Source organism: Hemiscyllium ocellatum, chromosome 14 (assembly GCF_020745735.1).
Source record: "Hemiscyllium ocellatum isolate sHemOce1 chromosome 14, sHemOce1.pat.X.cur, whole genome shotgun sequence".
Classification (NCBI taxonomy): Eukaryota; Metazoa; Chordata; class Chondrichthyes; order Orectolobiformes; family Hemiscylliidae; genus Hemiscyllium; species Hemiscyllium ocellatum.
In genome coordinates, this window is record NC_083414.1 from 67,276,216 (window position 1) to 67,302,591 (window position 26,376).

The 26,376-nt window shown below is 42.7% G+C and overlaps 1 protein-coding gene across 1 annotated transcript in view; it reads left to right on the plus strand.

Moving 5' to 3' along the window:
* The window catches only part of dnah1 (dynein, axonemal, heavy chain 1), a 437,548-nt gene that overhangs the window by 381,567 nt on the left and 29,605 nt on the right, over positions 1-26,376 (plus strand). Inside the window, exons 72-74 of the mRNA XM_060835044.1 lie at positions 6,505-6,675; positions 16,183-16,313; positions 21,556-21,700. Of these exons, the coding sequence (XP_060691027.1) occupies positions 6,505-6,675; positions 16,183-16,313; positions 21,556-21,700 (447 nt within the window). The remainder of the gene's footprint in view (positions 1-6,504; positions 6,676-16,182; positions 16,314-21,555; positions 21,701-26,376) is intronic.

The following is a 26,376-nucleotide window of genomic DNA, read 5'->3' on the forward strand; positions in this document are numbered from 1 at the left end:
TTAACAGCGATTCAAACAAATGAGTAGTTTGTCATATGACTGAGACTATGGGAGGGTCTCCTTCCCCTTCCCTCCCTCCCAGGGCTCTCTTGTGGCACAATGGTAGTGTCCCTTCCCCTGGATCGAGAGACCTGGGTTGTAGTCCCACCTGCTCCAGGGATGTGCAACAATATCTCTGAACAGGTTGGTTAGAAATAAAAAGTTAAATTATAAAAAAAACTGCAGACCCAAGTCTGCTGCTATTTTATTGTCACGTTTATGCCTGGGTGTCCTTGGAGAAAGAACATGCAATGCCCATCAATGTACTCGATGCCTTTAGGGAGAGGTGGGCACCATGGAGCTTTACTTACCCCTCCAACTCCATTTAGCAATTGTGTTAGGTGACTCTGTAGTCAAAGGCACAGACAGGCGTTTCTGCAACCAGCAGCGAAAAATCAGAATGGTGTGTTGTCTCCCTGGTGTCAGGATCAAGGAAGTCCCAGAGAGGGTGCAGGCTGTTCTCAAAGGGGAGAGGGACCAACAGGAGGTCATTGTACACATTAGAACGGACGACAAAGGTGGGAAAATGAGATTCTGAAGGGAGAATATAAAAAGTTAGGCAGGAATTTGAAAAGGAGGTCCTTGATGGTAGTAACATCTGGATTACTCCCTGTGCTACGAGCTAGTGAGGTAGGAATAGAAGGATAGAGCAAATTAAATTGTAGCTGAGGAGCTGGTGCATGGGAGAAGGGTTCACATTTTTGGATCATTGGAATCTCTTCTGGGGTAGAAGGACATGCACAAGAAGTTTGCATTGCACCTGATTTGGAAGGGGACTAACATTACTGGCAGGGTGATTTGCTAGAGCAGCTCAGAACGATTTAAACTAGCAAGTTGGGGGTGTAGGACCCAGGGAGATAGTGAGGAAAGAGATCAATCTGAGACTGGTACAGTTGAGAAAAGAAGCGAATTAAACAGTCAGGGCAGGCAGGGACAAAGTAGAGAACAAGGTAGGACCAATCAATTAAACTGCATTTACTTCAATGCAAGAGCCGAACAGGGAAGGCAGTTGAACTCAGGGCATGGTTAGGAACATGGGACTGGGATATCATAGCAATTACAGAAACGTGGCTCAGGGATGGACAGGACTGGCAGTTTAATGTTCCAAGATACAAATGCTACAGGATTGATAGAAAGGAAGGCAAGAGAGGAGGGGGAGCGGCGTTTTTTGATAAGGGATAGCATTACAGCTGTATTTAAGGAGGATATTCCTGGAAATACATCCAGGGAAGCTATTTGGGTGAAACTGAGAAATGAAAGAGGGATGATCACCTTATTGGGATTGTATTATAGACCCCCAATTGTCAGCAGGAAATTGAGAAACAAATTTGTAAAGAGATTTCAGGTATCTGTAAAATGATAGGATGGCTACGGTTGGGAATTTTAACTTTCCAAATATAGACTGGGACTGCCAAAGAGTTAAGATTTCAGATGGACAGGAGTTTGTTAAGTGTGTCCAAGAAAAATTTCTGATTCAGTATGTGGATGTACCTACTAGAGAAGGTGCAAAACATCACCTATTCTTGGGAAATAAGACAGGACAGGAGACTGAAGTGTCAATGGGGGAACACTTTTGGACCAGCAACCATAATTCTATTAGTTTTAAAATAGTGATGGAAAAGAATAGACCAGATCTAAAAGTTGAAGCTCTAAATTGGAGGAAAGCTAATTTTGACTCTATTAGGCAAGAACTTTCAAAAATTGATTGGAGGCTGTTGTTTGCAGGTAAAGGGTTGGCTGGAAAATAGGAAGCCTTCAAAAATGAGATAAGAGCCCAGCGAAAGTATATTTCTTTTGGGGTGAAAGGAAAGGCTGGTGGGTGTAGGGAATGCTGGATGACTAAAGAAATTGAGGGTTTGGTTAAAATAAAAAGGAAGCATATGTCAGGTATAGACAAGAGAAAACAAGTGAATCCTTAGAGTATAAAGGCAATAGTAGTATACTGAAGAGGGAAATCAGGAGGTCAAAAAGGAGATACGAGATAGCTTTGGCAAATAAGGTTAAGGAGAATCCAAAGGATTTTTACAAATGCAAATGGGATAACAGGATAACTAGTGAGAGAATAGTGCCTCTCAAAGATCAGCAAGGCAGACTTATTGTGGAGCCGCAGGAGATGGGGGAGATACTAAACAAGTATTTTGCATCAGTTTTTACTGTGGGGAAGGACATGGAAGATATAGAATGTAGGGAAATAGATGATGACATCTTGAAAAATGTCCATATTACAGAGGTGGTGGTGCTGGATGTCTTGAAACGCATAAAGGTGAATAAATCCCCAGGATCTAATCAGGTGTACTGTAGGGAAGTGATTGCTGGGCCACTTGTTAAGATATTTGTATCACCGATAGTCACAGGCGAGGTGTCGGAAGACTGGAAGTTGGCTAATATGGTGCTGCTATTTAGGAAAGGTAGGAAGGACAAGCCAGGAACTATAGACCAGTGAGCTTGAAATCAGTGGTGGGCAAGTTTTTGGAGGGAATCCTGAGGGACAGGTTCTACACGTATTTGGAAAGGCAAGGACTGATTCGGGATAGTCAGCATGGCTTTGTACATGTGAAATCATGTCTCACGAACATGGATTGAGTTTTTGAAGTATTAAAGAGGATTGATGAGGGCAGAGCGGTAGATGTGATCGATATGGACTTCAGTAAGGTGTTTGACAAGGTTCCCCATGGGAGACTGATTAGAAAGGTTAGATCTCATGGAACACAAAGAGAATTAGCCATTTGGATACAGAACTGGCTCAAAGGTAGAGACAGAGGGTGGTGTTGTAGGGTTGCTTTTCAAACTGGAGGCCTGTGACCAGTGGAGTGCCACATGGGTGTTGAGTCCACTATTTTTCTTCATTTATATTAACGATTTGGATGTGAACATAGTTGCATAGTTAGTAAGTTTTCAGATGACACCAAAATTGGAGATGCAGTGGATAGCAAAGAAGGTTACCTCAGAGTACAACGGGATCTTGATCAGATGGGCAAATAGGCTGAGGATTGGCAGATGGAGTTTAATTTAGATAAATACGAAGTGCTGCATTTTGGAAAAGCAATTCTTAGCAGGACTTATACACTTAATGGGAAGGTCGTAGGGAGTGTTGCTGAACAAAGACACCTTGGAGCGCAGGTTTGTAGCTCCTTGAAAGTAGAGTCACAGGTAGATAGGATAGCGAAGGTGTTTGGTATGCTTTCCTTTATTGGTCAAAGTATTGAGTATAAGAGGTCGGAGGGCATGTTGCAGCTGTACAGACGTTGGTTAGGCCACTTTTGGAATATTGCATGCAATTCTCATTTCCTTCGTATCGGAAGGGTATTGTGAAACTTGGAAGGGTTGAGAAAAGATTTACAAGGATGTTGCCAGGGTTGGAGGATTTGACCTATAAGGAGAAACTGAATAGGCGGGGGCTGTTTTCCCTGGAATGTTGGAAGGTGAGGGGTGACCTTTTAGAGGTTTATAAAATTATGAGGGGCATGGATAGGGTAAATGGACAAGGCCTTTTCCCTGGGATGGTGGAGTCCAGAACTAGGTTTAGGGTGAGAGGGGAAAGATATAAAAGGGACCAAAGGGGCAACTTTTTCGCAAAGAGGTTGGTGCATGTATGAAATGAGCTGCTAGAGGAAGTGGTGGAGGCTAGTACAATTGCAACATTTAAAACATACCTGGATGGGTATATGAATAGAAAGGGTTTAGAGGGGTATGGGCCAAGTGCTGGCAAATGGGACTACATTATGTTGGATATCTGGTCAACATGGATGAGTTGGATCGAAGGGTCTGTTTCCGTGCTGTACATCTCTATGACTCTATTTGATTTAGCCTCTTCCCTTTCTCTCCACCTCCCCATTACTATTTTGATTGTTTTTATTCTCCTTAATAGGCTTTGCATGTAAATATTAAATTGGCTACTCAGGTGTTTTTACTGGTGGTGGTTAGTCGTTTAACAATAAACTCTAAAAAAAAATGTTATGGTGATTTTGGAAGATCACTGAGTTGTGCACAATAGCACTTCAGAGCATTTTTTTTTAAGAAACCAGACCCAAGTCTGCCTCTCTTCCATGGTAATGTTCTTGCCCAAGGTGTCCTTGGAAAGGAAGCATGTGGTATCCATCAATGACTGTCAGTGCCTTGAGAGACAGATGAACACCACAGGGGATTTTGTCCTTTACTCCCCATCCAACACCATTTGATTTAACCTCTTCTCTCTCTCTCTCTCTCCCTAACCCCCCCCCCCCTTAACTTTTGATGTTTGCGTTGCCCATAATGAGCTTTCATTGTAAACACTGAATTGGCAACAAGGGTCGTAATTAAAAGAGGAAAAATTTTTAAAAAGTCACAGTACTTTTGTTGGTGAGAAAGTCATTCAGTTTTGTGTAACAGCCCTTCTGGTTATTAAAATAAATAATAAATAAAGCAGACGCAAGTCTGACCCTCTACTGCAGTTATGTTTGTACCATGTTTGCAGATGATATAGAGATAGGTAGAGGTACAGGTAGTATTGAAGAGGTGGGGAGGCTGCAGAAGGATTTGGACATTTTAGAAGAGTGGGCAAAGATGGAGTACAACATGGGAAAGTGTGAGGTCATGCACTTTGTTAAGAAGAATAGAAGCATGGACTATTTCTAAATGAGGAGAAAATTCAGAAGTCAGAAGTGCAAAGAGACTTGGGAGTTCTAGTACAGAATTCTCTCAAAGTAAACTTGCAGGTTGAGTAAGTAGTTAGGAAAGCAAATGGCATTTATCTTGAGAGGATTTGAATGTAGAGGCAGGATGTACTCCTGAGGCTCTATAAGGCTCTGGTCAGAACACATTTGGAGTATTGTGCACAGTTTTGTGCCCCATATCTCAGGAAGGATGTATTGGTCTTGGAGCATGATCAGAGGACGTTCACGAGAATGGTCCCAGGAATATAAAGCTTAACATATGGGGAACATTTGAAGACTCTGGGTCTATATTTGATGGAGTTTAGAAGGAAGAGGAGGGATCTAATTGAAACATACAGAATACTGAATGGCCTATACAGAGTAGATGTTGAGAAGATATTTCAATTACTGGGCGAGACTTGAACCCGAGGGCACAGACTTAGAGTAAAGGGAAGGCCTTTCAGAATGGAGATAATAAGAGACTTCTTCAGCCAGAAGTCATTGCTACAGAAGTTTATGGAGGCCGCGTCATTGAGTATATTTAAGATGAAGGTAGATAGGTTCTTGATTGTCAAGATGATGAAGGGTTACAGGGGGAAAGCAGGAAAATGGGGTTGAGAAATTTATTATCCATGACTGAATGGCAGAGCAGACTCAATAAGCTGAATGGCTTTATTTCTGCTCCTATATCTTATGGTCTAAAGGTGTGTAATATACATCTCTGAATAGGTTGATTAGAAAAAAAAAAGTAAAGCCAACAGGCTCTTGTGGTACAGTGGTAGTATCCATACCTCTGGTTAATCGTAAAAAAAATTTTTTTAAAGTCATCGTGATCTGGTGGTGGGAAAGACCAGCAATGCTATCACATGATCCTGCAGCAGGTGGAACTGAACTATTCCCTATTATCTTGGCCAGGACGCCTAGGTTCAAGTCCCACTTTCTCCAGAGGTGTGCCATAACATCTCTGATCAAATTGATTAGAAATTATAAAACAGGTCCTGTGTATTAAAAAAAGAAGCAAATCCTGATTTTCTTGTGGCACAGTGTAGTGTTCCTACCTCTGGACCAGAAGGCATAGGTTCAAAACCCACATGCTCAGAGGTGTGTTATATAGCTCCTCCGAACAGCATGATTTTAAAAAGTCAAGCAGACCCTGCAGGGAGGAGTTGGTGTAACAGTAACATCTCTAGAATAGTAATCCAGAAACCCAGGCTAATACGTTGTGAGTTCCAAAGGCATGTAATTAATGATTTTGAACATATTGATTTAAAAAATATTACATAAAGCAGACCCAAGATGCCTTTGGAGAGAGGTGGGCACCATAGGGGATATAATTCCTTACTTCCTCTCCAACTCCATTTTGATTTAGTCACCTCACATAGTCTAGTCTACTTGTCTTTTGTGTTGGTTTCACTAAAGTATCTGTGTAATGTAAGGAGTGCTGCATTCCTAAAGGATGGTATGTAGTTTTTGTTCTGACCAGACGTGACCAGATGACTTTTTATAAATTGTGGTCAACTGGCATTCTATGATCAGTGTTATCTATGTTATCAGTCCAGCAAAGGGTCCAGTTTTAAGAAGGTTTTAAGCAAGAGATTATTGGTTTAAACAAAACAATTTTGGATCTCTCTTCTTGCCCTCTCGGCATTACACAAGCCAACAAAAGGATTTTCTATTAATTGTGATATTTTAGTTTGTAAAACATTAGCCTTTGGTACCAGACGTGGTGGTTTAAGTAGAAATATGTATTTATACAGACTTACACTGCATGTACAAAAATCATGAATGTGCACTTGATGCTTCTAAACCTGTACCTTTTTCAATTCTCCAACAGGGCTACCTGGAATACATTAAGACTCTTCCACTTAATGACACCCCAGAAATATTTGGATTACATGATAATGCGAATATCACATTTGCCCAAAATGAAACTTCTGTGTTGTTAAACTGCCTCATCTTGCTTCAGCCAAAAACATCAGGTGGTGGCGGCAAAGGAGTTGAAGAGGCATGTTTCATTTAAATGTTTTTATGTATCACAGTGAGTCAGACCTAGAATCTTCCTATATATCTGGTTAAATTGTACTATGGAAAGGAATATTTTTACTGGCATCAAGCATTACTGGGCCAAGTGCAGAAGAGAGTAGGAATAAGATCTTTCCTGTAGCTTTCCTAGTACTGCATGTTCACCGCCATCTTTAATCCAAGTGTTTTTCTTAACAATATTGAGTGTTCCATTTTCTGAAATCTGTCTTCATTGTGTACTGAATAAGTCTGCTAGTTTAGTACTGAAGTGTGCAAAATGCTATGTTGTGTCTGAATTTAGATTAGCCTAAGCTTAGTACCTTTCAAAAAAAGCAACTTTCTTTCTCAAAGTGCAGAAATGTAAATTTATATTTGGATATGGAAAAAATGCTACTTTCACTCAAAAGATTGATCAAATGCAGAGCAACATTTTACAAATAATATAAATTATGTGAATGAAGGTTGCAAACTTTTATCATGATACTGATGAGTACTTCCAGAAGGCCTTTGACAAGGTACCATACAGGAGGCTGCTGGGTAAGATAAAGGTCCATAAGGTTAGAGGCAGGAAAGTGGCATGAATGGACGATTTGCTGTCTGGCAGAAAGCAGAGAGTGGGGATAAAAGGATCCTTCTCAGGGTGACAGCCAGTGACAAGTGGTGTACCGCAAGGGTCATTGTTGGGACCACAACTTTTCACTTTATACATTAATGATCTAGATGTAGGAACTGAAGGTATTCAAGCTAAGTTTGCAGATGATACAAAGATAGGTGGAGGGACAGGTAGCATTGAGGAGGTAGGGAGGCTGCAGGAAGATTTGGACAGGTAAGGAGAGTTGGCAAAGAAATGACACAATGTGGGAAAGTGTGAGGCCATGCTCTTTGGTAGGAAGAATAGACTATTTTCTGAATGGGGAAAAAATTCACAAGTCTGAAGTGCAAAGGGATTTGGAGTCCCAGTACAGGATTCTGTTAAGGTAAACTTGCAGGTTGAGTCTGTAGTTAGGAAAGTAAATACAATATTGGTAGTTATTTCTAGAGGACTTGAATGTAAATATAATTCAGAATACTGAAAGGCCTGAACAGAGTGGATGTTGGAAAGATGTTTCCATTAGCAGGATAGACTAGAACCTGAGGAGACAGCCTTAGAATAAAGGAGAGACCCTTTGGAATGGATGAGTAGAAACTTCTTCAGCCACAGTGGTGAATCTATGGAATTCACTACCGCAGAAGGCTGTGGACAAGATTCCAGCATTTGCATTTTTTTGCTGCAAACAAAATGCTGTAGAGGCCAGGTCATTAAGTATATTTAAGACAGAGATAGATATGTTCTTGATTTTCAAGGGGAGAAAACAGGAGAATGGGATTATTGAATTATTGAATGGTGAAGCAGATTCAATGGGCTGAACTGCCTAATTTCTGCTCCTGTGTGTTATGGTCTTAAAAGTAAGTAATGAAAAGGATATTAGGAGGTGAATGAATAAGCAAAGATCTGGCAAACATAATAGAATGTAGGAAAATGTGAAATTGTCCATTTTGGCAAGAAGATGATGATCACCTGAATAATGTGAGATTGCAGAGCTCTGAGATGCAGAGGGGTCTGGGTGTTCTAATGCATGAAGCATAAGGGTTAGTATGCCAAGTACAGCAAGTAATCAGGATTGTGAATTGAATTTTATTATTGATAATGAGGAGAAATATAAAAATAGGGAGTTTATGCTTCAGGTGTACAGGACATTGGTGAGTCCAAATCTGTTTACAGTACTGGTTTCTTTAGTTAATGAAGAATGCAAAGAAATTGGAAGCAGATCAGAGCAGATTTACTGGACTAATACCTGTAATGGTTGGTTGCTTTCTGAATAAACTTTGGACAATCTGGATTTGTATCCACTGAAGATTAAAAGAGTAAGAGGTGACTTAATCAAAATTAGTAAGATCTGTGGGGTACGGACAAGTTGTACATGGAAAGGATTCCCTTGTGGGAACTAGGAGTTACTGTTTAAAAATAAGGGATTGCTGATTTAAGACAGAACAAGGAATTCCCTCCTTAAGGGCATTGTGGGTGTACCTGCAGCACATGAACTGCAGCAGTTCAAGAAGACCACCACCTTCTCAAGGGCAACCAGGGACAGGCAATAAATGCTGCCCAAGCCAGCAATGCTCACATCCCACAAGTAAATAAAAAATTGGAGAAATGTTTTCTCACAGATGGTCTTGGTTGTTTGACACATTCTTTTTCAAAAGGAAATGGAAACAGAGTGCTTGAATATTTTTAAGGCAGCGGTCAATAAATTCTGGATAAGCAAGGCAGTAAAAGGTGATTGGAAATCTGGAATTATCAGACCAGTCATGATCTTATTGAGTGTTAGAGCAAGCAGGGGGAAGTATTGGCCTAGTAGTATTATGACTTGGTTAATGATCAAGAAACCCAGCTAATGTTCTGAGAGCCAGGGTTTGAATCCCATGGCAACAGGTGTCGAATTTGGATGCAAAATCAAATCTGGAATTATGAGTCTAATGACAACAATGAATTCATTGCTGATTGTCGGGAAGTAAATCTGCCATCCTGGTCTGGCCTGTCCTACATGTAACTCCAGACCCACAGCAACATGGTTGACTCTCAGCTGTCCTCTGAAATGGCCTAGCAAGGCACTAGTGTATCAACAACTACAAAGCCTCAACAAAGAAATTAAACCAGACTAGATTGATAAATTAAACTGCATTTACTTCAATGCAAGAGGCCTAACAGGGAAGGCAGATGAACTCAGGGCATGGCTAGTAACATGGGACTGGGATATCATAGCAGTTACAGAAACATGGCTCAGGGATGGACAGGATTGGCAGCTTAATGTTCCAGGATGCATATGCTACAGGAAGGATAAAAAGGGGGACAAGAGAGGAGGGGGAGTGGCCCCTTTGGTAAGGGATAGCATTACAGCTGTACTTAGGGAAGATATTCCTGGGAATACATCCAGAGAGTAAAAAGTGAGGTCTGCAGATGCTGGAGATCAGAGCTGAAAATGTGTTGCTGGTTAAAGCACAGCAGGTCAGGCAGCATCCAAGGAACAGGAAATTCGACGTTTCAGGGCAGAGCCCTTCATCAGGAATGAGGAGAGTGTGCCAGGCAGGCTAAGATAAAAGGTAGGGAGGAGGGACTTGGGGGAGGGGCGATGGAGATGTGATAGGTGGAAGGAGGTCAAGGTGAGGGTGATAGGCTGGAGTGGGGTGGGGGCAGAGAGATCAGGAAGAAGATTGCAGGTTAGGAAGGCGGTGCTGAGTTCGAGGGAATCGACTGAGACAAAGTGGGGGGAGGGGAAATTAGGAAACTGGAGAAATCTGAGTTCATCCCTTGTGGTTGGAGGGTTCCCAGGCGGAAGATGAGGCGCTCTTCCTCCAACCGTCGTGTTGTTATGGTCTGGCGATGGAGGAGTCCAAGGACCTGCATGTCCTCGGTGGAGTGGGAGGGAGAGTTAAAGTGTTGAGCCACGGGGTGGTTGGGTTGGTTGGTCCGGGTGTCCCAGAGGTGTTCCCTGAAGCGTTCCACAAGTAGGCGGCCCGTCTCCCCAATATAGAGGAGGCCACATCGGGTGCAGCGGATGCAATAGATGATGTGTGTGGAGGTGCAGGTGAATTTGTGGCGGATATGGAAGGATCCCTTGGGGCCTTGGAGAGAAGTAAGGGAGGAGGTGTGGGCGCAAGTTTTGCATTTCCTGCGGTTGCAGGGGAAGGTGCCGGGAGTGGAGGTTGGGTTGGTGGGGGGGTGTGGACCTGACGAGGGAGTCGCGAAGGGAGTGGTCTTTGCGGAACGCTGATAGGGGAGGGGAGGGAAATATATCCCTGGTGGTGGGGTCCGTTTGGAGTTGGCGGAAATGACGGCGGATGATACGCTGTATGCAGAGGTTGGTGGGGTGGTAGGTGAGAACCAGTGGGGTTCTGTCTTGGTGGCGGTTGGAGGGGCGGGACTCAAGGGCAGAGGAGCGGGAAGTGGAGGAGATGCGGTGGAGGGCATCATCGATCACGTCTGGGGGGAATCTGCGGTCCTTGAAGAAGGAGGCCATCTGGGCTGTATGGTATTGGAACTGGTCCTCCTGGGAGCAGATGCGGCGGAGATGAAGGAATTGGGAATATGGGATGGCGTTTTTACAGGGGGCAGGGTGGGAGGAGGTGTAGTCCAGGTAGCTGTGGGAGTCAGTCAGTTTATAGTAGATGGCTGTGTTGAGTCGGTCGCCCGAGATAGAAATGGAAAGGTCTAGGAAGAGGAGGGAGGAGTCTGAGACAGTCCAGGTGAATTTGAGGTGTTGGTAAAGTTGATGAACTGTTCAACCTCCTCGTGGGAGCACGAGGCAGCGCCGATACAGTCATCGATGTAGCGGAGGAAAAGGTGGGGGGTGGTGCCCATGTAGTTGCGGAAGATGGACTGTTCCACATATCCTACGAAGAGGCAGGCATAGCTGGGGCCCATGCGGGTGCCCATGGCAACTCCTTTAGTTTGGAGGAAGTGGGAGGATTGGAAAGAGAAGTTATTCAGAGTGAGGACCAGTTCAGTCAGTCGAAGGAGGGTGTCAATGGAAGGGTACTGGTTGGTGCGGCGGAAAAGGAAGAAGCGGAGGGCTTTGAGTCCTTCGTGATGGGGGATGGAGGTGTACAGGGACTGGATGTCCATCGTGAAGATAAGGCGTTGGGGACCGGGAAAGCGAAAATCATGGAGGAGGTGGAGGGCGTGGGTGGTGTCCTGAACGTAGGTGGGGAGTTCTTGGACTAAAGGGGACAGAACCGTGTCAAGGTATGCGGAGATGTGTTCGGTGGGGCAGGAGCAGGCTGAGACAATGGGTCGGCCGGGGCAGTCAGGTTTGTGGATTTTGGGCAGGAGGTAGAAATGGGCGGTGCGGGGTTGTGGGACTATGAGGTTGGAGGCGGTGGATGGGAGATCCCCTGAGGTGATGAGGTTATGGATGGTCTGGGAGATGATGGTTTGGTGGTGGGAGGTGGGGACATGGTCAAGGGGGCAATAGGAGGAGACGTCTGCAAGCTGGCGTTTGGCCTCAGTGGTATAAAGGTCGGTGCGCCAAACTACTACCGCGCCTCCCTTGTCTGTCAGTTTGATGGTGAGGTTGGGGTTGGAACGGAGGGAGTGGAGGACTGCACGTTCCAAGAGTGAGAGGTTGGAGTGGGTGAGAGGGGTGGACAGGTTGAGTCGGTTAATGTCGCGGCGGCAGTTGGCTATAAATAGATCGAGGGCGGGTAAGAGGCTTGCATGGGGTGTCCAGGTGGATGGGGTGTGTTGGAGGCAGGAGAAGGGGTCGTCAGAGGGTGGGCGGGAGTCTTGGTTGTAAAAGTAGGCACGGAGGCGAATTGTTCAATATCTCGCCGCGTGTTGAACTCATTGATCCGAGGGTGTAGGGGAATGAAGGTGAGGCGTCTGCTGAGGACTGATCTTTCATCCTCAGAGAGGGGGAGGTCTGGAGGGATGGTGAAGATCCGGAGGGATGGTGAAGATCCAGCAAGGCTGGGAGCTAGGACCTGGTGTGGGACTGGAGCTGGGATTGGGGGCGGGGGCGGGGACAGAGATCGACGTAGGGGCGGGGTTAGACGTGGTGACGAAGCTTGGTGTGGGGGCGGGGTCGCGCGTGGTGACAAAGCTTGGCGTGGGGGCGGGGTCACGCGTGGTGACGGAAGTGAGCGTAGGGGCGGGGATACGCGTGGTGACAAAAGTTGGCGTGAGGGCAGGGTTACGCGTAGTGACGAAAATCAGCGTGGGGGCGGAGACACCTGAGGCGTTGTGGTCGTGCAGGTTAGTGATGTCAGTGGGGGTGGAAGTGGCTGCAATGATGGCAACCGAAGGGGTGGCGACGAAAGAACCGTTGTCATTCCCGGTAGTGTTGGGGGTCGTGAGTCCGTTGACAATCTTCCTGGCGATTGTGGAAGCAGTTGTCTGTGCGGTGATCAGCGGGGAGGTTGATTGGGCGGCGATCGCGGAGGCTGCGAGGTCAGTGGGGGCGGAAGTTACGTCACGGTCGTCGTCAGCCGTTGGTGCCGCAGGCAGATTGTAGAGGCCGATAGAAGATTCTGGAGCAGTTGAGGAACAACGAGTGTGGGGGTAAGTACATGAAAGTTTTCGGTACTTACTGTCTTTAATTTCTGATATGGCTAGGAAGAACTGTTTGTTTAGTGTATGGTATCTTCTGTAGATGAAGCACAGTAGAGGTCCTTTGCAAGTTTGTGAGAGTGTTGTCCTGAGCTGGGGTAGGGCTGATTGCAGGGAATGTAGGTAGTGACGCATTCGTGGACTGCAAGGGTGGAGCGGAGGATCCGGAGGGAGGTCAGTTGCTGGAGGCTTCGGATTTGTTGTAAGTACAGGTTGTCCTGGTTGGGTCCAAATTTTGTTGGTCTGAACGTAGTCCGGAGTCCGTGCGGGATCAGTCGGTTCTGTAGGCAGGTGCTGAGGAAGGAGATGTCTCTGTGGTAACGAGTCTGTTTGAGAACGTGGCTGAAGAGCTTCTGGGCAGAGGAGATGACCTGGGGGGTGCAGTGAGAGAGAGACTCACTGAAATCCTTGTAGAGGGAGGAAGAGAGCTTCTTCAAGGAAGGCATCCTTGCAAGAGGATTGAAGAGAGCTTCTTCAAGGAAGGCATCCTTGCAAGAGGATTGAAGAGAGATTGAAGAATACATCCAGAGAGGTCATTTGCGTAGAACTGAGAAATAAGAAAGGGATGATCACCTTATTGGGATTGTATTATAAACCCCCAAATAGTCAGCAGGAAATTGAGAAACAAATTTGTAGTGAGATTTCAGTTATCTGTAAGTATAGTAAGATGGTTATAGTAGAGGATTTTAACTTTCCAACGATAGACGGGAACTATTAAGAGTTCAGATAGAGAGGAATTTGTTAAGTGTGTGCAAGAAAATTTTCTGATTGTGTATGTGGATGTACCTACTAGAGAAGGTATAAAAGAGACCTAAGAGGCAACTTTTTCACACAAAGGGTGGAACGTGCATGGAATGAGCTGCTAGAGGAAGTGGTGGAGTCTGGTACAGTTACAACATTTAAAAGGCATTTGGATGGGTTTATGAATCGGAAGGGTTTGGAGGGTTATGGGCCGGGTGCTGGCAGGTGGGACTAGATTGGGTTGGGATCTCTGGTCAGCATGGATGGGTTGGACCGAAGAGTCTGTTTCTGTGCTGTACATCTCTATGACTCTATATTTTTAAGAGTTAACTTTTTAACAAGCTTCACTTGGGGCTGAAATTATTTTTATTTCTCCATAGTGCATGTGAAAAAGAATTTGTTAAAATTAAATTTAAAACTAAAGAAAAGTTGAAAATATTCCCAAGACCAAATATAAGAATAAAGAAAGCTCAAAGATACAAAGCAAATCAGGCAGCATGCGAGAGAAAAGTCTTTCAGATTAATAACATTCATCCGAACTGAAGGGAAATAGAAGTGTAAAAGTTTTTCACCTAGTGGAAAGGGAGTGGGAGATCTACATTTGGGCACAGGCCAGAGGAGATTAAAGAATGAAAAATTGTGTGAAGCAACAGCCACAAAGGACATACCAAACAACCATAGATTCTGTCTAAATGAGGTGTGAATTGCCCTGTAAAAATTACCTAAGTGAGACATGAAGAGATAAAGAAAAAAGATGAACCTCAAGCTAGTAGAACAAAGAAAAAATTAAAATAAATGTAGAACAACATAGAGATATGGTTATGAGCTGAAATTAATGACTACAATGTTAAGTCCAGAAGGCTGCAGAGTACCAAATCAAAAGATAAGGTGTTGTTCCTCAAATTTTTGTTGAGTTTCACTGGAACACCATAGCAGGTTATAAACAGAAAGGTCAGCATGGGACCAAGGTGAATAATTAAAATATTAAGCAGAGAGAAGATCAGGTTCATGCTTGTGGATAGAATTCAGGTGTGCTGCAACATGGTCACCCATTCTGCATTTGGTCTCTACCTGTGGATGTTACCATTTGATGAATAATGAATTACAATATGCTAAATTGAAAGAAGTACAGGTATATCACTGTTCGTGGTCTTGGATAATGAGAAGGAAGGAAGTGAAGGGCAGGTGTTACATCCTACGCCTGCACTGAACTGTGCTAAAAATGGCTGAGGAGTGAACTATTGTTTACGATTTGAGGTTTGTAGCTCAGGTTGATGTTCAGGTTGTAAGTTTGCTTGCTGAGCTGGTAGGTCTCAGACATTTTGTCACCATGCTAGGAAACATCAGTGAGCATCTGTTGAAGTGCTGGTTTTCTGTCCCGTTTTTTTATTTATGTGTCTTGGTTTGTTAAGGTGGGTGATATCATTTCCGGTTCTTTTTCTCAGAGGTTGGTAAATGTGGTCTAAATCGATGTGTTTATTGACAGAGTTCTCGTTTGAATGCCAGACCTCTAGGAATTCCCATGCATGTCTCAGTTTAGCCTGTCCTAGGATGGGAATTCTTACAGGCCTGGCATTCAAACCAGAACTTCGTCAATAAACATATCAATGTGGACCCCATTTACTAACTTCTGAGGAAAAAGAATCGGAAATTATATCACCCATCTTAACAGACCAAGACACATAAATAGAAAGTGGGAGGGAACACCAGCACTTTACCTAAGGCTCACTGATGATATTACCTATCATGGTGATGAAACATCTGAGAACAAACCTACCAGCTCAGTGAACATACTTATAAGTGAACTATTGTGTCACAGAAACATACCTTTGGAATGCTGAAATGGAAAGCAAAAGATGTGTTTGTTGGTCATATCACACTGGAGCTATGGAGAATCTATTGAGTACGGAGACTAATGGGTGGAAGGCGAAGAAAAGACGACCCTATTAGATCTGATAGAGGGGGCAAGGAGTGAGAGCAGAGTTGCATGAGACAGATTGAACATTTTCGAAGGATGAAAATTGTCAGATGAGGTACAAGCAGAAAACATGTCAGAAATACTGCAATGGAATTCTATTCCTGTAACCATAACACCACTTGGAGAAACACTGCTTATTTGGAGGAAATGAGCAGACTTGAAATAGAATGATCAGACTGTGAACAAGCTCAGCTAGGTGGAGGAGGTTGGTACTGGATGAGAACTGTTTGAGCTATTGTTGGAGGAAACTTCATAAATTCTAAGCTTGTACAATGGAAGTACAAAGGGATTAGGCATGCATAGTGAATTTAGGAAGTGATTAGGACCAGCGAACTGGAAACTATTGCAGCGACCCAGGGCATTGGAAACCATAAATGTCTGTCTGAAATGTCTATATATGGAGAGAAATAAGCTCATTGGAGCAGGAACAGGCTGGAGATTGATCTTTTATCCCTGGGAGCATAGGCAATCCTGGAGGAGTGTCAATTCTGCCATCTACCATGACAGGTGGTTGGTTAGGACTACCCCTATGGTTTATCTGGATATGCTCAGAAATGAGGAAAATGGAATAGCACTGAAATCACACAGTCAATTTGATTTTAAAGTATCATTTGCTTTTTTTTTAGATGGTAGAGGAGATATGTGGAAGCATTTTGGCGAAAATTCCTCAACTGATCGACATTAACCTTGTGATGCAGAAGTTTCCAGTTATGTATGAGGAATCCATGAACACTGTCCTAATACAGGAAGTGATTAGGTACAGAACTATTCTGCCATCTGGTGGTTACAAACAGAGCAACACAGAAAGCTTGCACAAAGTGAATATTCCCCCCCAACCTTTTAGGTAGTAGGTGCCTGGAACAATTTGCTTTCTTGTCTTCACTCACATTTTTTTCCCATTTTCAGAATAGTGGGGAAGTGCTAAAAGAATTAGCAGGATAATTACCAACCTGCTTGCCCAGACAGTTAGCATGGCATTCACTGATATGACACTGGCTCAATTAAATGATCAGACTGCATCTTACTGATGGAGCTTCTAGCCTGGATTGGGGCATAACTTTCCATCGGTTGGAAGCATATCTAGCGCAAGGAGAAGATGGTTTCAGTTCTTATTGACCAATCATCTCATTCCAGGACATCATAAGAAGAAATCCTGACCCCAACTATTTCAGATCCACTAGCAATGAGTTTCCCACCATTATAAGATCAGAAATGCAGATGTTTGCTGATAATTGCATAATGTTCAGTATTGTTTACAATTCATGACATACTACAGCAAGACCTAGACCATATAAGATATAGAGATGTACAGCATGAAAACAGACCCTTTGGTCCAACTCGTCCATACCAACAGATATCCCAACTTAATCCAGTCCCACTTGCCAGCACCTGGCCCATATACCTTCAAACCCTTCTTATTCATATACCCATCCAGATGCCTTTTAAATGTTGCAATTGTACTGGCGTCCACCACTTTCTCTGGCAGCTCATTCCATTACAAGTACCACCCTCTGTGTGCTACATTTCCGTGAGAATCCATTACTCCCTATATTTTATAAAACAGCATACTTGTTTGAAATGGGGATAGCCATAGAAGACTCCTGCACTACCTGCCTACTTATCTTACCTTTCCTGGAGTTAACCCATCTATGTGACTGTATCTGTGACTTTTCTCCCTTCCTGTAACTGCCATCTAACACACACCATTGCTCTTGTAAATTCCTCATTGCCTCTAACTGTCGCTCCACCCAATCCATTCGATCTGATAGGATTTGCTACCAACGGCACATATTGCAGATATAATCCTCGGTAACCCGTAAACTCTCCCTAAACTCCAACATCCAACAAGAAAAGCATATTACTCTACTAAGGCCCTTTTTGCTTCTTCCAATCTACAGACCCAGAAAATAGTACAGTCTCATTCCTCTACAAAACACTGCTCCAAGTTAACTTAATATTTATAGCTTATATTTTTAAGTTTAATCAAGAGACATATCACAAATAAAACATATAATCAAGAAAGAACTGACTACTCAGTATTGTAGATTTACAGCAAGACTATATTTAAAACTGTTTACTTATCTGTTTCTGTGCTGTGACTTCTCCCAAGCAGGTTCCTCCAAGATCAGTTGTGAATTTCACTGTTTGTTAATTTTCCTAGATGCCTTCCGATGTCCACCAATACATGAATTCAACAGCAAAGGCAATAATATCGCAGGTTCACTGCTGTATTCCTGGCCTGATTAAGTAACATTCAAGCCAAGCAATGATAATTTCCTATAAGAATCTAACTGTTGTATTTGTTTTGACCTGTCAACCCCTGCCACCTTGTGGTTGGAGTACTTTTCTGCCCCAATTCAGTCTTAACAAGAAAAGGATCTTGTTTTAGAGAAAATAGAGTTTATTATATCATAACAATCAGATACAAGTTACATTAGAAAAGTGAGATTGTAACTACGACATTTGGAAGACATGGCTTATACGTCTTCACTCAATGAGATCCAAAGCTAAGATTGCAATAACGTCACAGATTGCTGGAGCTTGATACAGCCTCCAAAATTAAGCTTTTCAGAACCATTATCTAATTCAACATGAACCATCTACCCCTGACATCAGCAACATTATCATTGCTGAATCCCCTACCATCAATAACCTAAGGATTTCCATTAACCAGAAACTGAACTAAATACTGCAGAAAGAATGGCTCAAAGGCTGGGAATTCTGTAAAGAGTAACTTGCCTCCTGATTCCCAAATGCCTGCCAAACATTTACAAAAGCACTAGTTAGGTAGCTGATGGAATACTGTCCATTTACCTAAATGAGCGCAGCTCTGATGGCAATCAGGAAGTTTGAAGCCATCCAAGATAAAGCTGTCTATTTAATTGGCACTCTATTCATTAGCTTAATCATTGTCCATAGATGGTGGAGTGAATGTTTAATTGGCACCATAGCCAACAATTTCATTTTTCATCTCCTCCACTACTGATGAACAATGGCAGCATTGCTTCCCATCCACAGAATGTACTTCAGCAACTCACTAGGCCTTTGACTATAGCTCCAAATCTCTACCTCCTAGAAGGATAGGGCAGCAGATGTATGGAAATAAGTTCTGTTCTGAAAGCATGCCTGCAAGTTCTCATCCAAGCAACACATCAACTTGATATAGAACAATATCAGCATGCTATCGTTGTCACTGGACTTAAATCCTGGAGCTTCACTTTTGAGGACACTTCAGGATGCGCAACAAATACAGTCATGAAATGATGGTCATACAGCATGGAACAAACCTTCGGACCATGCCAACCTTGTTTCCAAACTAAACTAGTCCCACCTACTTTTGCTTTGCCTATATCCCTTCAACCTTTTCTATTCCTGATCTTATCCAAATTTTAAAAAAATATTATAACTATACCTGCAACCACCATTTTCTCTGGCAGTTCATTCCACACACAAACCACTCTCTGTGTAAACAAAGCTGCCCCTGGTGTCCTTTTTAAATGTTTCTCCTCTCATCTTAAAAATATGCCCCCTAGTTTTGAACTCCCACACCCTAGGGATCCTCATCATTCACTTTATCTATGCCCCTCATGATTTCATAAACCTCATTAACATGACCCCTCAATCTCCTATGCTCCAGTGGAAAAAGTCCTAGTTTTTCCAGTCAATTTTTATATCTCAAACCCTCTATTCCCAGCAACGTCAGGTGAATCTTTTCTGAACCCTCTCCAGTTTAAAAATATCCTTCCTATAACAGGGCGACCAGTACTCCAGAAGAGGCCTCACCAGCATCCTGTACTTTGCCAGTGATACTCACAACCAACAACACAATTAAACAAAAAGAAAGAAATTGCTGTTTCACTGTTGCAGTAGATAGAACAGGAATAGTGCAGAGTCATCTCAAGACCCATATAAGAAAGAATACCACATAAGAAGCTCCCACTGTCACCTTTGGGCCACAAATTGAGAGTTCAGAACAGAGACTTGAATTTGAAAATCTAGACAGACAGTACCAAACAAATGCTACAGTTTGGAAGTGTCATCTTTCAGGTGAGATGTTAATCCAAGATTCATCTGCTTTCTAAGGTGGAGTTAAAATATCTCATGCCACGGTTTCGAAGAAGAGCAGGGATGTTACTCGTGGTGTCTTGCCTAATATTTATTCTCATCATCACACAGAAACAGATTATTTGGCCATTAACACATTTCTGTTTGTGGGAGTTTCATTTGTGCAAATTAACTTCTGCATTTTCTTCATTATGACAGTGACCACACTTCGAAAATACTTTATTGATTTCACAGCACATTGTAACATCCCAGCAGTTGCAATAATAGTTCTCACAAGAATTGTAACCTCTTATTTTTAAAATGCTGCCACAGCTATTGTAATGATTTGAAAACGCCGATGTTGGACTGGGATATACAAAGTTAAAAATTACCAAGTTATAGAACATAAAAATGTACAGCACAGAACAGGTCCTTTGGCCCACAATGTTGTGCCAAGGTTTAATCCTAATGTAAAATATAATAACCTACGCACCCCTCAACTCACTGTTATCCATGTGCATGTCCAGCAGTCGCTTAAATGTCCCTAATGGCTCTGCTTTCACCAGCACAGCTGGCAACGCATTCCATGAATTCACAACTCTCTGCATAAAGAACCTACCTCTACGTCTCCTTTACACCTTCCTCCTAATATCTTCAAACTATTACTCCTCGTACCAGTCAATCGTGCCCTGGGGAAAAGTCTCTGGCTATTGACTCTATCTATTTCTCTCATTATCTTGTATACCTCGATCAGGTCCCCTCTCTTCCTCCTTCTCTCCAGAAAGAAAAGTCCAAGCGAATTCAACCTTTCTTCATAAGGCAAGCTCTCCAGTCCAGGCAGCATCCTGGTAAACCTTCTTTACACCCTCTCCAAAGTCTCTGTATCTTTCCTATAGTAGGATGACCAGAACAGGACACAATATTCCAAGTGTGGTCTCACCAGGGATTTGTAGAGCTGTAGCAAAACCTCGTGGCTCTTAAACTCGATAACTCTGTTAATGAAAGCCAAGACACCATATGCTTTCTTAACAATCCTATCCACTCGAGTGGCAACTTTGAGGGAACTATGTACTTGCAGATCCCTCTGTTCCTCCACACTACCAAGAATCCTGTCTTTAATCCTATATTCAGCATTTGAGTTTGACCTTCCAAAATGCATCACTTCACATTTATTCAGGTTGAACTCCATCTGCCATTTCTCAGCCCAGCTCTGCATCCTGTCTGTGTCATGCTGCAGCCTGCAGTAGCCCTCAATACTATCGATGACACCTCCAACCTTTGTGTCATCTGCAAATTTACTAACTCACCCCTCAACCTCCTCATCCAAGTCATTTATAAAAACTACAAAGAGCAGAGGCCCAAGAACAGAGCCCTGAGGGACCTCACTCATCACTGACCTTCAGGCAAAATACTTTCCATCTACAACCGCTCTCTGCCTTCTGTCAGCCAGCCAATTCTGAATCCAGATAGACAAATCTCCCTGTATCCCATACTTCCTGACATTATGAATGAGCTTACCATAAGGAACCTTATCAAATGCCTTGCTGAAGTCCATATACACCACATCCACTGCTCGACCTTCGTAAGGCATGACTTGCCCCTCACAAAGCCATGCTTACTACCTTTAATCACACTATGCTTTGCCAAATAGTCATAAATCCTATCCCTCAGAATTCTTTCCAAAACTTTGCTGACCACAGACGTAAGACTGACTGGTCTGTAATTGCCAGGGATTTCCCTATTCAGTGGTATTGTTAGTTCAATGTCTGCTACACTCTTCATATGTGCTCTTCATTGATGCTGTTCAATAAACTAGCAAAGAAGATCGAGCAGGCAACCAACTTTCAGTTTGCCTATGCCTGGATTAGGAGTTCAAAGAGATATCTTGAATGTCATTAATAGTTCATTATTTTCTAACTGTATGGAATAATATTCTTCTTTTGCTTATTGTGTAGGTACAACCGACTGCTGCACACTATTGTACAAAGTCTTGGAGACCTTCTGAAAGCATTGAAAGGTCTAGTTGTAATGTCCTCACAGCTCGAGTTGATGGCAACAAGCCTATACAACAATACTGTCCCGGAACACTGGAATTCCAAGGTATTAGCTTTACAATTATAGCTATGACTGAATTATATGAATAGCAAAGTATTGGAACTGGAATTCTTCCTCACTTGCTCATGAGATACAAGTCAACTATCTCTGGTGTCCAATGGAGAAACAATTTTTGAATATTTATATAGCTGACCATGTCCCCAAGTTAAAATAGTTACTTGTTTCCTTTTGTAACTATTGACAAAACACCCAAAATCTCAGGCCTCTATGGTCACATGAATATAGCATTAATCACCCTACCTGCAGTCAGCAATGAGCAGGTGAACATTCTGAACATTACCATAGTGCCACATGACCCATAAATAGGATTCTGGTCTTTTTTTAAATCAACCTGCATGGACATATTATAACAAATCCCTTTGGAAGGTAGGACTTGAACCAAACCTTCTAGGCTAGGGATAAAGACACAACCACTGCATCACAAGCATCCATTTCAATGAATTCTAACTCTTCTTCAAATTACTTTTAATTCAACTTAAATTGTTCTGAATTCAGTCTACTGCAGCAGAGCAGGGCATACCTGTTTGAGTTTAGTTGTCTAAAAGAAGATCCAAAGAATCAAAGTCAATTCAAAACTAATGCCAAGATTACCAAATCAGACACTTTAAAAAGAAGTTCTGGTATTCTTAATTTTCTCTGTGATGCTAGAGAATGCTCTGTACCAGTCCCATACATTCTTAAGAAATAAGAGCAGGCAGGTCACTTAGCCTTAAAGTAGAAAGTGAGGTCTGCAGATGCTGGAGATCAGAGCTGAAAATGTGTTGCTGGAAAAGCGCAGCAGGTCAGGCAGCATCCAAGGAACAGGAAATTCAACATTTCGGGCATAAGCCTTTCCTAATGAAGGGTTTATGCCCGAAACATCGAATTTCCTGTTCCTTGGATGCTGCCTGACCTGCTGCGCTTTTCCAGCAACACATTTTCAGCACTTAGCCTTAAAGCCTACCATTCAATAAGATCAAGGCTGATCTTCCCAGGCTCTAGCAAGGTTAGGTCACAGGGAATCCAGAGAGAGTTTGCCATTTGGATACAAAATGGCTTATCAGTAGGAGACAGAGGGTGATGGAGGACGGTCGGTTTTCAAACTGGAGGCCCATGATCAGCAGTGTGCACCAATGATCAGTGCCTGGTCCACTGCATTTTGTCATTTAAATAAATGATTTGGATGTGAGTATAAGAGGAATGATTAGTAAGCTTGCAGATGATACCAAAATTGGAGATTGGGCATAGGTTTAGGGTGAGAGGAGAAAGATTTTAAAAGGGACCTAAGGGGCAACTTTTTCATACAGAGGGTTGTGTGTGTGTGGAATGACCTGCCAGAGGAAGTGGCGGAGGCTGGTACAATTACAACATTTAAAGGAGAAATGTGAAAACAGATAGCAAGAGTATCCCACAAGTAGTTACTATATTCAGTACAGTAAGTACTGTGATGTTCTAAAGTCTGAGAATGGGAGTTAATGGTAGGTTGAAATGTTTACTATAAATCAGGTGGTAGAAATCAGAAACTCACAAATTCCAGTCTATGAAATCGCCTTGGTTCTTCGCAATTTGCCTACCGATGCAACAGGTCCACAGCAGATGCTATCTCCCTAGCCCTACACTCATTCTTGAAACATCTGGATAACAAAGGTACCTAGATCAGGCTTCTACATATTGACTTCGGTTCTAACTTCAACACCATGATTCAAAACAAACTCATCTCTAAACATTGAGACCTAGGCCTCGGCTCCCCCTTATGTAAGGACCCTTGACTTCCTGACCCATACACCGCAATCAGGTGATATTCACCTCTTCTGCCATAATCCTCAACACTGGCCAAAGTCCACCCCAACTCCATTTACAAGTTTGCTCACAACACCATGGTTGGTAGGTTGGATCTCACCACGAGAAGACAGAATACAGGAACGATTGAATGCTTAGTGGCATGGTGTAAAGACATTAATCTCTCCATCAATATTAGCAAAACAAAGGAACTAGTCATTGACTTAAGGAAGTGGAGGGCACATCCCTGTCTGCATCAATGGTGCTGAGGTGGAGAAGGTCGAGAGTGTCAAGCTCCTGAGCATGATTATTACCAACAATCTGCCCTGGTTCACCCACATAAACGCAACAGTCAAGAAAGGACAACAAGTCTCTACTTTTGCAGGAGGCTAAGGAAATTTGGTATGGGCACAAGCAGTCTTACCAGTTTTTATAGACGCAGCATAGAAAACATCCTATCTGGATGTATTACAGTGTGATTTGGCAACTGCTGTTCCCAAGACCGCAAGAAACGAAATGGTGGCATGGCATGGTGGCTGAGTGGTTAGCACTGCTGCCTCACAGCACCAGGGACCCAAATTCAATTTCACTCTCAGGCAACTGCCTGAGTGGAGTTTGTATATTCTCTCTCTGTCTGTGAGGGTACCCTCCAAGTGCTCCGGTTTCATCCCACAGTCCAAAGATCTGCAGATTAGATGGACTAGCCATGCTAAATTGCCCATAGTGTCCTGGAATGTGTAGGGAAATGCACATGGGAAATGCAGGACATCAGGGATAGGGTCTAGGTGAGATGCTGTTCGGAGGATTGGTGTGGACTCGTTGGGCTGAATGGCCGGCTCCCGCACTATTGGGATTCTATGATTCAACGATACAAAGAGTTGTGAACACAGCCCAGTTCATCATGCAAACCAGCCTTCTATCCACTGACTACCTATACTTCCCACTGCTTCGGAAAGCAACCAACATAATCAAAAGCCCCTTCCACTCCAATTACATTCTCTTCCATCCTCTTCCCTCAAACAGAAGATATAAAAGTTTGAGTAGACATGCAATTCGATTCAAGAACAGCTTCTTCCCTGCTGTTATCAGACTTTTGAATTGATCTCTCAAATGTTAATTCTGGTCTCTCTCTCTCTCTCTCTCTCTCTCCAGCTTCTCTGCGGCTGTAACACTGTATTCTGCACCCTGTTCTGTTATCCTTATGCACTTTATGTTGTACGATCTGCCTGAACAGCATGCAAAACAATACTGTTCACTGTATCTTGGTACTTGTGACAACAATAAATCAATCAGACAGGAAAGAGAAACTTGGTGGAATTACAATGACTAGGGGAGCAGTATTGAATAAATTAATTCTAACTATTGTACCAATACCTCAACTCCCCACAGTATGCTAGTGTGACAATACTATTTTCTATAAGTCCTTATGGTCTTAAAAGAGGTGACTAATGATGCATTGGTATTAATTTTCCAAACTGGAGAGAAATAAACATAACTCGGTATTCAAAAAGAGAGGGAGGCAGAAAACAAGAAACCATAGCCAAGATAATATGCCATCTGTATGGGAAAGGTGTTGATTCAGTCATTAAGGAGATTACAGCAGTTCAATAGAAAAATGTACAGTAATTGGGAAGAGTCAGCATGATTCTATGAAAAGGGTATCATGGTTAACCTATGTATTGGAGTTAACTGAGAAATAATGTTTGTTATTGATAAAGAGTAAGCAGTGTAGACCCATTGTACTTATACTTCCAGAAAACATTTGATGAGATGCCACATCAAAAAGTTATTGTACAGATTAGGAGCTCATGGTGTACGGGTAACATAATAGCATGGATAAAAGATTAACTGGATGCAAAGAGTGTGCATAAATGTTTTTTTTATTATGAGGAAGTGGAGTCCCGGATGATTAGTACTAGGAATTCAGTTTTTCACAATTTGTATCAGTGACTTAAATGAGGGGAGCATAGGCAAGATGGCTATAAATGCAGATGACACAAAGATAGGAAATCAGGAGAGGACATGACAGATTGCAGACTGACATAAATAGGCTGAGTGAGTGGGCAAAAATCTGACAGAATATAATGTGGGAAAATGAACTCAATCACCTTGGCAGTTTTTTAAAATAGGGAACAACTGCAGAATACTGAAATACAGAGAGAGACCCTGATGTTCTGGTACATGAATCACAAGAAGTTAGTATGCAGGTACAGCAATTAATTAGGAAGGCTAAAGGAATGCTATCCTTTATTATGAGTGAAATTGAATAAAAAATTAAATATGTTAGGCCTTTGACAGGTCATTGCTGAGATTACATCTTGAATATTGTGTGTAGTTTTGGTCTCCTTATTTAGGGAAGGATGTAAATGTATGGGAGGCAGTTCAAAGGCGGTTCACTCGATTGATATCTGGAATGAACAGGTCTTCTTAAGAGGAAAAGTCGGACAGATTGGGCATGTTTCCATTAGATTTTAGAAGAGTAAGGGGTAATTTGATTGAAATATATAAAGATTATGAAAAGTCATGTTAAGGTAGGCATGGAAAGGAGATTTCCTCCTTAAGCTGAGGGTGTATATCTAGAGGGGATCTTTTAAAAAGTAGGAGTCACACTTTTAGGACAGAAATGAGGAGGAATTCTTTTCTCTCTGAGGATTTTGTGACTTTGGAGCACTCTGACCCAGAAAGTGGTGGAGCTGGGGTCATTGAAAATTTTTAAGGGAAACGTTAGCTACATTCTTAAATAAAACAAAGAATTGCAATTAGTGACGATCTGAAACAAAAACAAAAATTGCTGAAGAAACTCATCACGTCTGGCAGCATCTGTGGAGAGAGAAACACAGAGCCAGCATTTTGAGTCCAGTGATCCTTCTGTGGTCGCTGCTTTCTCTCCACAGATGCTGCCA